This window comes from Terrapene carolina, unplaced genomic scaffold, assembly GCF_002925995.2.
Source record: "Terrapene carolina triunguis isolate 2854851 unplaced genomic scaffold, T_m_triunguis-2.0 Scaffold238, whole genome shotgun sequence".
In the NCBI taxonomy this organism is placed as follows: domain Eukaryota; kingdom Metazoa; phylum Chordata; order Testudines; family Emydidae; genus Terrapene; species Terrapene triunguis.
The window spans coordinates 6,810,384-6,827,840 of NW_020664589.1; the positions used below are offsets into that span (position 1 = coordinate 6,810,384).

At 43.5% G+C, this 17,457-nt stretch overlaps 2 protein-coding genes across 4 annotated transcripts in view; one reads left to right on the forward strand and one right to left on the reverse strand.

Moving 5' to 3' along the window:
* Positions 1–2,647: 2,647 nt before the first annotated feature.
* DOLK (dolichol kinase) lies at positions 2,648–12,776 on the reverse strand. Of its 2 annotated transcripts, XM_024192903.1 has the most exons (3): positions 12,745–12,773; positions 11,285–11,680; positions 2,648–4,864 (listed from the first exon to the last, which is right to left on the reverse strand). In XM_024192903.1, exon 3 carries the CDS (start codon positions 4,765–4,767, stop codon positions 3,178–3,180), a length of 1,590 nt encoding a protein of 529 aa, XP_024048671.1. In that variant the 5' UTR covers positions 4,768–4,864; positions 11,285–11,680; positions 12,745–12,773; the 3' UTR covers positions 2,648–3,177. The 2 variants fall into 2 exon arrangements, with proteins under 2 accessions (XP_024048671.1, XP_024048672.1); XM_024192904.1 differs by lacking the exon at positions 11,285–11,680 and having other exon boundaries at positions 12,745–12,776.
* An 89-nt stretch (positions 12,777–12,865) lies between these two features.
* Positions 12,866–17,457, forward strand: part of NUP188 (nucleoporin 188) — a 45,921-nt gene continuing 41,329 nt past the window's right edge. The window contains exons 1-3 of one of the 2 annotated variants that reach the window (XM_024192993.1): positions 12,866–12,913; positions 15,803–15,857; positions 16,493–16,566. In XM_024192993.1, coding sequence (XP_024048761.1) covers positions 12,888–12,913; positions 15,803–15,857; positions 16,493–16,566 — 155 coding nt within the window. In that variant the 5' untranslated portion in view covers positions 12,866–12,887. The remainder of the gene's footprint in view (positions 12,914–15,802; positions 15,858–16,492; positions 16,567–17,457) is intronic. The other variant, XM_024192995.1, reaches the window with a different exon arrangement.

A 17,457-nucleotide genomic window follows, 5' to 3' on the forward strand; every position in this document is an offset into this window, starting at 1 on the left:
ATAGAATAATCTGCCAACAGAACAGACACCCTCAATGGTATTCATAGACTAGATGAAAACAAAATAGTGCAGATGATCTTGCATTGTTGCAGGAGCAATGGACTGAATGACCCAAGACATCCTATTGTCTCAGGCTCTGTATCAGATTAAAGCAGGTTAGAAATGGATTTTTGCGACACATGGCGTCAAGCCTTATTGCTACATTACTTTTTAAGCATGATGCCTCCCTCTGGTATTTGTCTCAAATGCCAATTGCAATGAAGAAATAGATTAAATTGTGTTTATTTATGGTAAAAATGGCTCTTAAGTAAGGGCTGGGACTTTGCTGGTGGAACAAGAGTGCCAGTTTTAAACTGAGCAGCTAAAATAGGTTCTGTAGGTCAAACAGGATTTCTTGATGCATCTGAAATCACTGCAGTAGCAGGAATGATTAGGCTGGGTAGGGATAACAGTGGTAATCTTGCTCAGATTCATCAAGGCTTCTATTAGAAACAAGAGTCTGATCTTTCCTACCTTTTTCAGACCTTGTTTTGATGTCAATAAGCAGGGGACAGAGCAACCTTCAGTTCTGGTGCTTTGTTTTATGGCTTTAATGTTATATCAACCTTCAGCTGAATGCTCTGTTACCAAGTGCAGAACACAGGATGGGTGGTAGCTAAAGCTTTTTCTTAGTTACTGTGGGAAAAAGACCCCACCTTTCTAATTAATTTTTTTTTTAAAGTAGCATTTTCCTGGTAAGAAAGTTGGTTCATCTCTCCTTTCCCTTCTGTGCTCTGTTCAATGTGATTTGAAGACTGATGTAGAAAGAATGTCCTACTCGGTCTCGCTAGAACGTGAGAATTACTAAGCTGTGCAGCATGTTGGATTCACTGTTGCTAAGGGTCACTGTACTCTTGCACCATCCATCTCTCCAGGGCTGTTTCCTTGGAGCAGTGCCTCACAGCCTATTGCTCTGTTAATCGCAGTCATTTTCTGACCGTTCTTAAAGTCCGAGGACAGATTCTGTGCTGTGTGTCTCAGGAGGCATGGTCCAGAAAGAGAAGGCCAAGAGGGTTGGAGGAGGGTGGGCAAATGTGATACTCTCTCGGTTGTTCCAGGGGCCAGTGCATCCCAGAATGATTGGAGGTGGTCTGACGCGGCAGCAGAGAATAACCAGAGCACACAATGCTCTCTGGCCAGTCCTCCTGCTCACACCAGTACACTCCCAGTCCCAAACTTGGGGCTGCACAGGATGGTGCTAAGCTGCCTAGTTTGCCCCTATGTTGCTCTAGGGCTGGGGACGGGGTTCTGCCCCAGGGAACCGCTGTGGCCCCTTTACACAGCAGAAATGTCATAAAGATGCTGTAGCAGGGACCAGAATCAACTTCCCTGGACAAGAGTTCTTGCAAGCAAATATCCTAACCAGGTACTCCATGGGAGGGTGGAAGAGGCAGGATACAAATCAGCTTAATCTGGTCCTAATGGCAGTTTTGCATGCCAATGAGAGAGGATTCCTAGAAGTAGAAATGTTTCAAAGGATTAAATATACAGAAATGGAAAGGTTTTTTGGCTATAAACTGAATTGTTTCAATTGTACTGAGTTCTGATCCTAATTAAAGGGGCAGCAGCAGGTAGTTTTGCTCCTGAATTTACATTTTAATAGAAATACTTTTATGGATGATTTTTAATGAAAACCATTTGTCCAGATTTAAATGTCCCCCCCTCAACCCTCCTAATGATTTACAAACCAAACACTGCAGCCTGTACTAGTGCCTATATGAAAACCAGAACATTACTTATTATAAACAGCTGTGAAACTGACTTCAGTGATTTTCTTTGTTCAATCTGAGAGAAATGCAAGAAGTAAATCAAACTGTATGAGTAGCAGAGAAACACACTGGATTGTTAAAATACTTTGTTTTAATAATCTAATGTGTTACGAGTAATACAGGAAAGGATTTTAAAGGAGTTTTAACCTAATCTCTCTTTAAAATTGTATCTGGAAATGGGACTCTTTTCAATGGAGATTAATTTTTTAACGTAGCTTTAAAAAAAAATTCACATGTAAAGCAAGTTTTGTTCAAGAGATCAAGAGCATGAAAAAGGTAGAACTTGGTTTATTCCAGAGAACTGGCAAGTAAATCAAAATTTTAGCCACAAAGGCTATTGTTTTCACCCTGCAATCCCATCTATCCATGCTCTTCCAATAAACTAAGTTTGACATTCTCGGTATTTGAAATTACTTTAAACAGAATAAGCATTAGTGCTGTTTTCACTCTAGTTGGCAGAGGTCTTCTAATTTTGTAACAGGAAATGAGAGATGACGTGGCAGTCTTCATACAACTTGATCCTATGCTGCAGGTGGTGCACACCCTCACTGCAACAGCATGCTTTTATTGAAAGAGGCAGAATTCACATGGGCAATAATACAAGATACCAGGACTCAACCCGGTGGCAAGCCAATACAGTGCACAAGCTTTGTAGGAGCCTGCGCTGATGAACAGAGAGACAAGGTAGGTGAGGTAATATCATTTATTGGACCAACTTCTGTTGGTGAGAGAGACAAGCTTTGGAGCTACATGGAACTCTTCTTGAGGTCACCAGAAGAAGAGCTCTGTGTAGCTCGAAAGTTTGTCTCTCTCACCAACAGAAGTTGGTCCAATAAATGATATTACCTCACCCACCTTGTCTCACTAACATCCTGGGACCAATATGGCTACAATACCACTACATACATCTGGTGAACCGTGTCTATTTCAAACTTCTAAGGTAGCAAAACCAGGAAAATGTAATGACCCCATCTGTTCCCTTCTAGTGAACTCACCTTTCCCACCCCTTCTGCTTCAGTGCATCCAGGAGAGACCTGGAAACAAAATCACTATGACTGTATATCTAATTCAGCATCACCAGGTCTACGAATCACAGTATCATGTGGATGGTTTCCTGTTACTCCTCTGAGAGGATGCAACAGTTAGTGCTGCTTTAGCTATTAAATAACAAACAAAAAACAAACAGAAGCCTTTACTTTTATTGTAAATTAAGAGTTGAAGAACTATTTCCTTTCTGTCATTAGCTGTTCTACCCGCTATACCAAATATAGCATTTCGTACCAAACTGGCTCTACTGAGCTCTCAGCAGGGATGCATGGCTCATTACCACCCCTAGCTAGAAAGGAAGTGTCTGTTCCTGGCAATGTCTCTAAGCCATGAGCAGTATCTGGAGGTAGAGAGGTAAGAGCAGATTGTCTATTTGGGTAGTGTAGGCTTCCAAAAGGGAAACTAAGCTGATGGACCCCAAAATCCAGGCATAGCTGGTGTTCAGGTTCACCCTGCCATCAAAGATCAGAATAAGAGCCACAGCAATGATCTGAGCAAAGATGGCAGTCATTGTCCCTTCAAATGTCTTCTTTGTCCCAGGCCATTTGATTTCCCCTATTGTACTGCCAAAAATTGAGGCTATTGTGTCTCCCACCCCTACTGCCAGTACCCCAGAGTAGGGAACCAATGCTCCTGCCCCAGATAGGGTACCTTTCGGAGCACAAGGCCTGGGGAACAACCACACTGGCAGGGACATCCCAACAAGTAGGTAAATGTGAGTCAAGATCAGAGGTCCACTATCTCGTTCATCCAAAAAGAGAGTGAGCAAGTGCCTGAGTGTTTGGCCAAATGGCTTGATCCTGAAGTATCGTACGTACTCTAAAAGGATAAACACTACCAGACACAGCACTGCAGCAATGTAGAGAAGCTGGTGGTCATAAATTAGCCCAGGGATGTAAGTAGCCACCACGATGAAGTGAAAGTATTTTCTGGTGATGGTTGAAGCTTGGTGCTTTTTAGATTCAGATGATCTCTTGGAATTCTGGTAAAGAACCACCATGCACGCAGAGGCAGCCAACAGGGTCCAGTACACAAGGAGGTAAACTCTTGTCTGTGTCTGAACCAGAAACCGGAGCAGCCAGAGCAAGGGATTTCTTCGGATCAGATGGTAAAGCCAAGGCATGAGGACCCCCAGTCCCAGCACTGCTGTCATCATGTGGAAAAACATAGAGGATGTCCAGGTTCCTGAATCCATGAAGAAGAAGAGAGCAGTGAAGAAAATCCCCAGAAGGACCACCCCAGCCACTGCCACTAGAAGGATGAAGTCTACAGGATCCGCTCTGCCCTCTATCACGTTCAGTGAGCGTTTAATGAGCTGTTTGAGGATGAAACTTATACCCCCAAGGACTAGTAATGCTTCCCCAGGAGTAAAACATCGAGGCAACAGATAGAGCAAGATCATACTGAGGTAGACAAAAATAAGCAGCACTTCCAGAACCTCTATCACTTCAGAAACAGTTAAAGAATACTTCATGGTATAGAGGATTATACTGCCAGCAATGCCTGAAAGTATGCAGGTGTTAGTTGGCACAGGCCTTGTGATGCCAACTGCTATTACAGATAGGAAGAGGGCTAGCACCATGCCCATGGAGGCCACAACTATGCCCAAACGTTCAAAGTACACAATGCCGGCAGCCTTGCATCTCTCCTTCATCACAATCCCCAGGAGTGGGATGACCATACTAGCTGGTAGGAGGCCACTGTTAGCTGTCGTTCGAAATTGGAATACGGCCCCACCCAGTCGGAGTAGACGGTCCCATTTAAATTGGACATAAAAAGCCTGAACAGCAAGAGCAATAGCACACCAGGAATACCGGTCCCCAACTACCATGTGCACACACAACACAATGATGAACACAATCAGGGATTCCAAAAGCACTGGTTTGTTTAACATGGTTCCAGTCAGCGGCATCCTGTGGTTTCAGAATCTTTACAACTGTCAGATTCCAAAATTTTCAATACAGTCCTTGGTCCATTAGTAAAAGTTCACTTTCATCCTACTGCAACGCCTATAAAAATAAACAAAATAATAAAATTAAAGAGACTACTAGTATACCTGAGGCCTCCTCCTCATTATTTATTTTCTGAAGCTCAGCTGAAAGCTTTGATTCCTGTCACGAGAAAAATAAAATCAGGATGGAAATAAGTCAACCAGCATTTTCTACTGCTTTCAAGAATCAGAAAACTCAGCTTGCAATGCCATAGCCAAATCTCACAGTACTTTTATTCACATGCAAATACTAAATACTTCTATTGCAGTGCCAGATTTTTCCTCTCTCTCCTAAAAGTATAGAGGGAATGCTTTATATTCTGCAAGGAGTGTATGCAAGTACTAAATAGCAGCACTCACAAGAACTGCACTGGAAAGGGCACTTGGACATCTCTGTTAAGTTAGACAAAGACAGAAGAGCTTGGTGATGAGTTTGTTACAGAATGAAGTGAAATTAATGCACCCACATGCCATGGTGCTATATAAAATAAATATTAAAGAAGAGATGAAAATATGCATCTTACATAGGCAATCATTTTATTGATAGAACCGACAATACTGTTTCTACCATAAGCAACATCTGATCTTTTAAAACATACCAATTAAATTAAAAAAAAAAACAAAAAAAAACACAAGGTACAAATTAACCGAAACACAAAACAAATCAGAAGCAAAATTATGTAGAATGGCTACTCGTGTTTTAAAAAAAGGAATTGACACCGTCAACTTGAAAATTGGTCAATTAAAATAAAAAGAGTTAAAGGTCGTTTCAGGTCTTCCCCTTGCCTTTAACTCCTTTCTTCTGATTTTCTGTGGATTTACAGTCACATTGTCCTATTTTTAAAAATATTTTCTCTCCAGTGTTGCTGTGTAAAAGGGAAAACTGACGCTACACAAAGCACTGTCATATATATAATATAAACAAACCGAAGAGAGAGAGTATTTTCTTTCTCCAAAATCTTTCAAGTTATAGTAATTTTAGGGGTTATTTCTAATTTTGGTAAGTAAAATTATTCAGACATAAATGTGACAAATCTATAGTGTCCCTTTAAAATAGCAGTTCTCCAGCATTTTAACCCATCTGACCTTTCTCCCCTGGTTAATTAGAGTATTTAGTAGTACTAAATAACTTGGAATTTCTGTCCAAGCTGATCCTTTCTATTCAGTTATAAGTATTGGCAAAAGATTCTAAACAAATGGAGAAAACTCAAAACTTCGGAGGAAAAAGCCTCTGTGATGGAACAGGACATTAAATACTCCAGACTACTGTGCAAACTTCCACTCATCTTAATGTACATCTGTCCACCTTTGCCTCAGAGTGTCTCTCCTTCCATCTGCTATTAGTTTTATGACTGACTTTACTTATTGCATCACCTTCTTTACCTCACTGTTTGTTCTCTCAAATAAGCAATAAGGCTTACATTATATGAGTACAAGAGAAAACATCAAAGTCATAAAGAAAAAGAAGTGGTCACATGGGTCTAAACTGGACAGATTCCACTGTTTTTTGGAACTTGGTTGATCTTGGCAGTTCTAGTGGTAGCTAGGGACCAAATACAACATATTTCTGCCTACAAAGGGACTACACAGTGTCCACTGTACCTTTGTATTAAGCTGCTTAATAAATTGTTTGTTTGTTTCTAAGAGAAGAACTGCTGGGCTACGTTTGTTACAGAGGGACAGCTTGCATGTACCCTAAAAACACAGCTCAAACTCAACCTGAAAACTGGCCACAGTGTTCTATTTTACTTTAGAAAATGTTCTGGAGATACAGTTCATACATATTCTCCCAAGTCAGTCTGAGTAAATTTACATTTAGATACTTAAGGAGTGGTTTACGCATCATTACAATTCTGAGGTGAGGCATTTGCTCCTATCCAGCTCATCCTCTCCCTACACTTTGCCTCAGCCTCTTTCCCAATTGCTGAAAGGAACCCTTCCTAGCCTTCCCTGCCCATTTCACAGCCTTAGCTAGTCAGTCTCTTCTGCACAGATCTGTGCCATTATTAACAAACAAACAAACAAGTTATTTTGTCATTAACAACATACATGGATTTTTCATCCAAGCATTAACAAATCTTATTCATAACCCGCAATTGTTACCTTTAAAAGACCTATTTGTATTTGGCTAATATCTTTCTCTGTGTTTAAGTCTGTTCAGATTCCAAACATGGTAACCACACATTATAAACTCTACTTATATAAGGCTTTCTGTCATTTTTTGGCAGTGAAAGGCTTTCCAATACTTTATTTCTCCATGTCACTAGCATTAGGCGATCTGTCCTTTTTCAGGAACCAGCTATCGTGCATTTGGCTGCTAGTAGCAAATGTGTTCTCAATAGGGCCTTTCCTGACTCAATAGCATCCTTTGGACTGTAACCTAATAGAATCACTATAGGTTCTGTGGGTAGCCTAACTTTAGTTATTTTGAAAATTCTATATGCTACTTTCCTCCAAAATACCATTATTTTAGGGCATTCCCACCATCTATGCAGAAAGGTTCATAGATTCATAGTTTATAGATTCATAGTTTCTAGGACTGGAAGGGACCTCGAGAGGTCATCGAGTCCAGTCCCCTGCCCTCATGGCAGGACCAAATACTGTCTAGACCATCCCTGATAGACATTTATCTAACCTACTCTTAAATATCTCCAGAGATGGAGATGATGATGTTGGGCCAGCCCTGGAAGATGTTTTGGGGTTAGACATGGGTTCCTACTCCTTCACATTCTTTCCAGCATTTGACTTTTACATATATATTTTCTTGAGCTTAAATGGAGTGAGGTACCACTGAAAAAATATTTTGTAGTAGTTTCCCTTAGTGGTTACATCAAGTAGTTGAGGTTTTTGCTTTTCTATTTCTACTGTTCCAAAGGAATATATGTTTTTAGATCCTTCTCCCATTTTTCCATAAAGGTAGGCTTATCTCCTAGATCCATCAGTAACATTTTGTTATACCATGTGAAGATCAGGCCCTTTAAAGTGGTAATTCATGTTTCTCCCTCTTTAACAGTTTCCTAAAATGGGCTTCCTGCATGGGATATGCTATAATGGCTGCAAATAAGTCAAGACTGATCTATTAATATTCCTCTTGAGTTCTTTGATGGTATTAATTTCCATATTTTTATTATGGAATAGCTGACCAAGGGTTGACCTTTTCGCTCCCATACATTATACACTGGATTAGATAACCTGAGTTGAAACTCTAGATTGTTTCTGAGGAGTTTAAGCAGGGAGGTAACAAAAAAAAAAAAAAAAAATCAATGCACTAAATTTATATTTACAATCCTGTTTTTCCATCTGATTTTTATCTAGTATTTATGGGTGTCACCATGGTACCAGTCTGAAAGTGATCTTAATTGAGCCATCCAATAATATTTTATTACATTTGGTACTGACAATCAATGACCAACAATCTCAATGCTGTAATGAATGAAGCAGCAATGGGCATCCTTGGAAAACACCGTAAGACAAAACCTTGGGTCACAAACGAAATACTACAAATGTGTGATATTAGAAGAGAACATAAAGAGACAAGAACAGCACTGAGGGAGCTGATAAATACAGAGCAATTGGCAGAAATATCAAGAAAGGAATTATGGTGGCCAATGAGATATGGATTGAAAAATAATGCTCTAAAATTGAAAAGTATAGCAATAATAAAAATAGCAAACAAGCCTTCCAGATTGTAAAAGATCTGACGAAGGAAATGGACCAAAGCTAACGCAATTCAAGACAAAGAAGGGAACAGTCTTACAGAAGAAAAGGACATCATCAATAGGTGGACGAATTACTGCTCTGATCTATACAACCAACAGACAAATGGAGATCCTAGTGTCCTAGATAGCTCAGATTCAACAGAGGAGGATGACTTTCCAATACTGAAGAAGTGGAGACAGCTGTGAAATCACTCAAGAACGGAAAGGCTACAGGTATTGACAACATCCAGGGCCGGCTTTAGCAGGTGCGGGGCCCCACGCCGGGACGCAAATTGTCTCGCGCCCCCCCCAACTCTGCCCCGACTCCACCCCCTCCCTGCCCCATTGGATCCCTCCCCAAATCCCCGCCCTGGCCCCGCCCTCAGCCCCACCCCCTCACTGCCCCATTGGATCCCTCCCCAAATCCCAGCCCTGGCCCGGCGTCTTCCCCAAGCACGCCGCATTCCTCCTCCTCACCCCTCCCTCCCAGGCTTGCGCTGATCAGCAGTATGGCGGCGCAAGCCCTGGAGGGAGGGGGAAGAAGCAGGACGCGGCTTTTTTTTTTTTTTTTCGCTCCGCTGGCAGCCCCGGACGTTGCGGAGCCCTCTTAGGCGCGGGGCCCCATTCTGGGGAATCGGCTTAAAGCCGGCCCTGACAACATCCCAGCCGAACTGATGAAATTCAGAGGAAAAATAGTAATAGATGTACTCACCAAGATCTGCAACAAGATCTGGCAGACCAGTGAGTGGCCCTCCACATGGACACAGTCGCTAATCATCACTCTGCCAAAGAAAGGCAACCTGCAATTGTGTCAAAATTACCGGACCTTAAGCTTAATGAGCCATCCCAGCAAAGTGATGTTGAAAGTCATATTGAACAGATTGAAACCACAAGCGGAGAATATCATCACTGAAGAACAGGCTGGCTTTCCTTCTGGAAGAAGTACCACAGAACAGATTTTCAATCTTCATGTTCTATTTGAGAAGTACTTACAACACCAGCAGGACATCCACCGCGTCTTTGTTGACTTCAAGAAGGCTTTTGACAAAGTATGGCATGAAGCTCTCTGGGCAACCACAAAGAAGTACAGTGTTGGTCATAAGCTTATTATTACCATTAAACAACTGTATGCCAAGGCCAGCAGTGCAGTTCTCATCAATGGCACAACAGGAGAGTGGTTTCGCACCACTGTTGGAGTCTGGCAAGGCTGCCTTCTTTCACCCACACTGTTCAACATCTACTTGGAGCGCATAATGACTGATGCCCTAGAAGATCACGTATGCAGTGTCAGCATTGGGGGGGGTGAACAATCTCAAAACTTTGGTTTGCTGATGACATTGACAGCCTGGCAGGTAGCGAAGATGAACTTGCCAACCTTGTGAAACTATTGGATGACACCGCCGCAGAATACGGCATGGAAATCAGTGCAGAGAAAACTAAGCTGATGACAAACAAATGTGATGGGATCAGCTCACATATCACTGTCAGTGGACGAGAGCTGGAGACAGTGAAACAGTTCAAGTATTTGGGGGCAATCATCACTGATGAAGGATCAAAGGCAGAAATTCTGGCAAGAACTTCGCAAACAACAGCAACAGTGGCAAAGCTAAAGCCAATTTGGGGAACAAGAACATCTCCCTGGAATCCAAACTGAAACTGCTGCACGCACTGGTCATCTCCATTTTTCTGTATGTGTGCAAGTCATGGACCCTTACGGCAGGACTTGAACGGAAAATACAGGTAATAGAGATGAGATGCTTCCGTAAAATCCTGGGCATATCCTACTTCGACCACGTCACTAATGAAGAGGTCTGCGACGTCATCACCCAACGTGCTGGGTCATATGAAGACCTCCTGACAACCGTGAAGAAGCGTAAACGGAACTGGTATGGCCATGTAACAAGATCATCTGGCCTATCCAAGATCATCCTCCATGGGACAGTACAGGGGAAGAGAAGAGGTAGACAGAAGAAGAGATGGATTGACAACATAAAAGAGTGGACAGGAATGGACTTCGCGGAGACTCAAGCACTGACACACAATCGTCATGGGTGAAGACAATTGGTTGATTGCTCATCAGTGATGGTGCCCCAACGACCATTGCGGTTATGGAAGTGATGATGTTGATGACTGACAATCCCCCCTTTCAGAGTGGGTTTATGCAGAGTTTTGTTCTTAGTATTATACATTTAATAATCCTTGTCTGAATTTCCTCTAGAGGTTTTTGGAATTTATATTGACAGGGGCTGAAATATGAATTTATTTTTTGGCAACCAAATACATTTTTATTGTTGCTATACAACCAAGCCAAACTAAATATATTTTTTCCCCAATCCAACAAATCATTTTTCAGTTTTGAAACAATGGGAGGAAAATTAATTTCATAGAGTTGATTGAGGTTAGAAGTAATCTGGGACAATTCTCCTTCACACAGGGCCAATACTGGCTTTGAGCAGCCCACTTCTGTCTGTTTCTAGATATAGAAAATGGGGCAAGGACCTGTCAGTAGGAGAGTGCAGGGAAACCCCTATATGCAAACCAGAGGCGGAGGAACAGTTATTGGCCAACATGGACATTTAAGAGCTCCAGCCCCTACAGCAACGACACCTAACTACCGCACCCAAATGGGAAAGTAACCAGTTCTGATGGTGAAGCACCTTGAGAAGGCTGAAATCCCAAGTATGAATTTACATATGTCTGCTATTTTAATGCAGCTACAGCGTAATTTGAAAACTACTGACCTGTAGATGTGTAATGAGGGCTATTTTATCATTATCTCCTCTTGCCTCAACTGTTGCCTTTCCCTTCTCTATGATTTCTCCAAATATGAGCTCTTCAAACTCCAAAATGCCAGGGCGGGTCCCACTTGCTCACATATGGAACAGACCATGTTATTCTCATACTCAAACATCTTCACATGCTCTTTGCTCATTTCAGGATCCACTTTTTGTTTTAAAGCCCTCCATGGACTTGTCCCTATTTGCCTCATGGGTCCTGCCTCTTTATATTTGTTTCAGTTAGTACAAGCCTCCTGTTCTTTCATTTAGTTGCACGACTTCTTCTTTCCAGTTCCTGACAGCTAGAGCAGATTTAATTTCTCTCTCCACCTCTGATATTCATCTCACGTCACATCTCAGCTAAAATAGAAAACGTAATTTCATTCTTAGCTATACTACTTAATTTCTTTCTCTCTCCACTTTCTACTTTGTTATTCAACTTCCACTATGGTATTTTGGGACACTATAGTGAAGACACTGTGGAAGACAGAAGTGTATTTTATGTGTTCAATGAAGCGACTAACAGCATAAAAAATAATCCACTCCACCTGGAAGGTGCAGCCACCTGGTATAAAACAAAGTATCACTGAGCTCCCAAGACTCAGCTTTCCCATCTGTTGGAAAGTCCATAGTATGTCTTTTCTCACTGGCTTATATAGGGCTTCACTAGGGCTATGTCTTCCCCGCAAAAAGAGGGATGTTCTTTACTCAGGTTGGCTAACTACCTCCAGTTAAAATAGCAGTGGAGGCACAACAGCTCAGATTTTCGCTCGGGTAAGCAGGTCGAGTTCAAGCCTACAAGGGAGTTTGGGGTTGAACTCGAGATGCTCACCCAAATTAAAATCCAAGTGAGTAGCAAACTACGGGTCAGGGAGAAGACTTGGTGCAGGAGAGACAAAGTGACCCCCTCCCCTTCAGGAGCTTGCACGTAACAGGCTCACCTTCCCGCTATAATACTTCTCGTGTTCAGCTTCACCCCTAGGGTGACCAGACAGCAAATGTGAAAAATCAGGACAGGGGGTCGGGGGTAATAGGAGCCTATATAAGAAAAAGACCCAAAAATCAAGACCGTCCCTATAAAATCAGGACATCTGGTCACCCTATATGGGCCCTTATATAAAACAACACCCCCAACCTGCCCCTGTATCAGACACGCTACCCCACAGCGCACTCCTCTTACCCTTACCCCTGCCACGGAGCCCCGCAGCGCCCCTAGCCCCTATCACTCCACGGTAGCCCTACGTTACCCTGGGCTTGGCACCTATAGGACTCTACAGCAACCATCTCGGCTCTTGCACATTCGTGTACAGCAGCGCCCCCATAGCCACCTCCACGCTACACTTCCCTTGGCTCCTATATAACTCTATAGGGGACCCTTGTTGGGGTTCTCGCTATGCACCGCCCCTCCTCCCTCACTAACTCACCTCACTGGACGGCGCCATCTTGCGGCCCGTGTCTGTCACATGATGGGGGACCCTCGGGGGCGAGGGAAGAGCGGGTCCCCGTCACGTGATGCAGGCGCCAGGCCGGTGCGGCGGGCAACGGGTCACGTGAGAGGGGAGCGAAGATGGCGGCCGGCGGGCTGTGCGCGAGGTATGGGAACGCGGGTGCCGCTGAGGGAACTCCCCACTCCCCGCCACCCACCCACACCGGGGATAGCGGCCGGGCCGGGGAGCTCGTCATTAAACGGCAAACGGGGTGGGGGGGGGGAGGGAGCAGGTCCTGCCCCCTCCCCAGTGCCCCGTTCTGGTGTTTTCCCCCCAAAAGAGGCTCCTCCCCGTGACCCCCGGCATATCCGAGAGGCTCCTCCCCGTGACCCCCCCACCCTGACCCCTTTCAACTGCTCCCCCAAGCTGCCCTCCTCAGGAGAGGCCGCTACCCGCTTTAGCAGCCACTTCCAGTGAGCTCCCATCTCTTCCGAGAGAGTCCCCCTCCCAGTGACCGCCTCTCACCTGAGGCGCATCCTGCCCTGGAGCAGAGCTCACCCCCTGCTGCAAACGCACCCAGGGCCTCTGCACACAAGCCCCAGGTAGCGGATCGGCTCACTTGCTGGCCATTTCTAAGAAGCTGGGGTCGCTGACTGAATGGCCTCTCTGGTGCCCCCCGATTGGCACAGACTCTGCTCTCTGCCCCATTGGGATGGAGTCTGTCCTGGCACCAGGGTCCCTTTGCCCAGCCTGCTGCGTGGTTGGTCCTGTTACTGCGTTCCACTGGGCTCTAATGGGGCCCACACGCAGGGCTGCTCTGCTAGTGGAAATCTCTGCTCTGTTTCTCACCTGTCTAGATGAGCTGACCTAATGCCGTCCTCTGGGCCTGTTTGCAAACATCAGAACAGAGGGTTCACCATGTGGTCATGAAATCTAGATGCATTTTAAGAACTTATTCCATTGAAGAGCTCTTGGAAATAGTGGTGTATGGGGGCTGAGGAGGACTGTAGACCCCAGGGGTAATTAGGGTATATTCTACTTCCATTTGGTTCTTATTTGCCCCCTCAGGATGTAATGAACGCATCCCTGTTTGAGACCTTTTCCTGCTTAGTGAGTGTGTGAAGGGGAATTGGTGGGGTGCTGTTGCAGAGCCCCAAGAAACCATCTATTTTTACAAAATAACATCAGATCTATTTCAGCATTTTACCACAACTGATCATGGCCAAGTTGAATATCAGTTTTCATGCAATCCTCTCCACCTTCCTCCTCTCTGTAATAAAACAAGTGGTTCCCGATCTCTTAGGGCCACTGCAGCAATTTATTAGACACTTAATACCCCAACCATACCAGCAAGACCTCCCATTTGGCTGTGGACACTTACTCTCTGGAGCTTGGGCTCCCCTAAATCGTAGTCTTGGATCCTAGTCTGGTGAGTTAGAGCATGTATAGCTGAATGGAAGGTGGAAGTGGTGGCATAAGAGAGCCTGGCCCGGGGGCTGAAGATTAAGTTGTCTGAATGGAGTATGGGGGAGCCTGATGGTCCCAATCACCAAGTTTTTGTAAACACCTAACATTAAAATCCCAAATGAACTGCAATCCAACTATGATGTGAGCTGGATAGGAGAGCAAACACTTTAATAATGAATGATGCTGATGAAGTGTAGATCTGCCTCTGTCCCTCCTAATTTAAATGTTTGGAAAGGTAATATGTTCTTTAGAAGTGACAGGAACTATTTGGGAAGGGTGGCACAGGGACTAGTGGTGAATTAACATTTTCTTTGTGTTCCTTTTGTTCTCTGTCTTTTTTAGAAGGCTAAGTGGCGAGTGTGATTTAACAAAACTAGAGCTACTGTTTAAAGGGGTTTTGCGGCCAAATTGAAATCTCGATTTACATCAGAGTTGCACATCTCTGATGGGGGGAGGGATAGCTCAGTGGTTTGAGCATTGGCCTGCTAAAACCAGGGTTGTGAGTTCAATCCTTGAGGGGGCCACTTAGGGATCTGGGGCAAAAATCAGTACTTGGTCCTGCTAGTGAAGGCAGGGGGCTGGACTCGATGACCTTTCAAGGTCCCTTCCAGTTCTAGGAGGTAGGTAGGATATCTCCATCTCTAGAAGAATTTACTCAAAATAGGATTCTAACTTCCCAGGTCTATTTTGAATGGCAGCAAATCAGGCTGCAGATATTTCATTCTTTAAGTCTTACAAAATAATGCCTCTGGTGGCTTTTGGTACTTTCTCTGGAGGTGTAGACGACTTCAGAGCTGCCACTTTCATTCTCTGTTATTCTAGCTATCCCCGGGAGCTCATTTGCTGATTAGGTTCTCTAGATGTAATCTGAGAAACTGTCAGATGAGCATATTTCACATAACCTGTCTGTTCATCTCTAGACAGACCTTGCATGGCAGGCTTTATGGTTTAGTTTTACTCCTGACTTGGATTACATTGCCGCCAGAACATCAATTTCTTAAACTCCAGAAAGCGGTATTTTGGAAGTTGCTGTTTGCACAGCTATTTTAAATAGCTAGATTTTGTTCATTACATTTTGCAGAGTTGCACCTTCCTTTCTGAGATCTGGTAGGATAAGGATTTGATCTGAAATACTTCCTAACACAGACTGATTGCCTTTTCTTCTGTGTTCTTAGTGAGTGAGTGGGAAACAGATACAAACAAGAGGCTTAGTTTAGCTAAGCTATGCTGAGTAGTTCTGGCAAAGTTTGTGCCTTTTGGGAAACTGGTGGAATTTCTCACCTTACTTTGATATTGTTCCACCCAAGGAGGAAGCTGTGAACAAAACTGAATGAAAGATCTCTACATGCTTAGTTTGGTTTCCTTATACTAATTAACTGTAGGCATCCAGGTAGCAAAACTGGATTGAACCAATTACAGTAGCTAATATAAATGTGCTTTCCCTTTGGTTTAGGTTTGTTCAATATGTCTTACCACTTTATCTGCTCTAAGTGAAAACCAAGTTTAAAAGCTTGTAGGCTGAACATCAGCCTTGAGCCATGTTTAAATTAGAGAGAGAACTTTGTTTTTTTTTTCTCTTTATTTATAGGAGCAGCAGAGAACTGTGGACCATTCTGCTAGGCAGATCGGCTTTGAGGGAACCTGTAAGTAGAGGTCTTGCTAGGCAGCTTTTCTCGTTACTAAATAGACATGTGGCCTGATAACCCTGCTGTGCTATGCATAAGTGGCTGAATGCTAGTGAATCATGTTTTGCTGCTCTACCCCTTTTCACCCCCAAAATATTCTTACTGGGAGTTTTTTGTTCCTCTACTTCCACTCCTTGTTTATTCTCTCTCGTTAGCTGCTGCAGCACTGGAATGGTATATGTGCAAAGGTGCTTCCCTTTCTGGAGCGGACACAAGTGCTGCTTTCCAGACTGGCTGGCTTGGGGTATTCATGAGTGGAGCAGCCTGCTTCCTTACTCCCCGGGATGGAGTCCATGATTTCAAGAATGTTCCCAGAGGTTGGAAATCCAAATCCATTTCTGAGCCTAGCCTGCTGTCTCCTCCTTCCCCTCTCCTTCCCACAGTTAGGCAAAGCAGCAAGCTGTTCTTTCTCAGACATTCTACACCTTGAATCAGAGTCTGAATCACAGATGTTCTTCATGTTGGGCTTGTGTTGTTGCTGTCCTATTCTGTGTGTGGTGTTGGAATTTCATTGCTTAGTTTAAATTGAACAAATCTGATATTGGGCAGAATAAGGAGATTTGTCCATTCAGTATTATTTTATTCTCTTCTAGGCTCAGATTGCAGCAGAGTTGAACAAGCATTGGCAGAGGCTACTAGAGGGGCTTTCATACTACAAACCTCCCAGGTACAGTAATTCGTTGATGCTAGCATCTGATAATAGGCGCCTAGATACTACTGTGATAGGTGCGTTAGATAAACAGGCACTGGATAGTAGAAGAACGTGCTGAATATTTCCCAGTGATGCAGCAAAAATAGATTCTACCCCCTTCATATGCCAATTACCTCCAGGTTGCAGGGGGTTCACTATTCACATGGAGCGGAGAGGTTTAGAAGGGGTGCCTCAATGCAGTTAATATTATTTTGGCATGAAAATACCATGTGTAGAAATAACACAAGTTCTTGTCTTCTCCCAGCCTATGTTAGATACCTGTTCATCCCAGTCTCTTGCTGAGAGTTACAGTAATCATGTACCAGAATCTAGAGTGCCTCTATAGGTTACCTAAAGATGAAGCTTCGATGCAGAGGAACGACTCCTCTTGACACTTGATCTTCTCAAAATGAGATCCAGATTCTCACACTGAAAGAGTGAGAATAATTATCTATCTATGTTTATTATAGCTATAACCGTGCCTTGGTTTGTGCATTTTTTGTAGCCCGTTGGCATCTTCATTGATAAGAGCGATGTCGTCAGCAAAGTCTAGATCAGATAGCCTTGTATTGTTCCATTTTAGGCCATATGTATCACTGTTGCATTGTTTTAATCCATAGTCAATGGCTAGCATAAACAAAAATGAAGACAGGATGCACCCCTGCCTTACACCTGTCTTGATGCTGAATGGCTTACTCAATCCATTTTCCATTTTAATTCAGCATTTTGAGTTAGCATAGAATGTCTTCATAATGTTTATTAATTTTGTTGGAATTCCATATTGTTCCACAATTTTCCACATTGTTTCTCTGTTCACACTATCAAATGCCTTTTGAAAGTCCACAAAATTGATGGCAAGACTGCCTT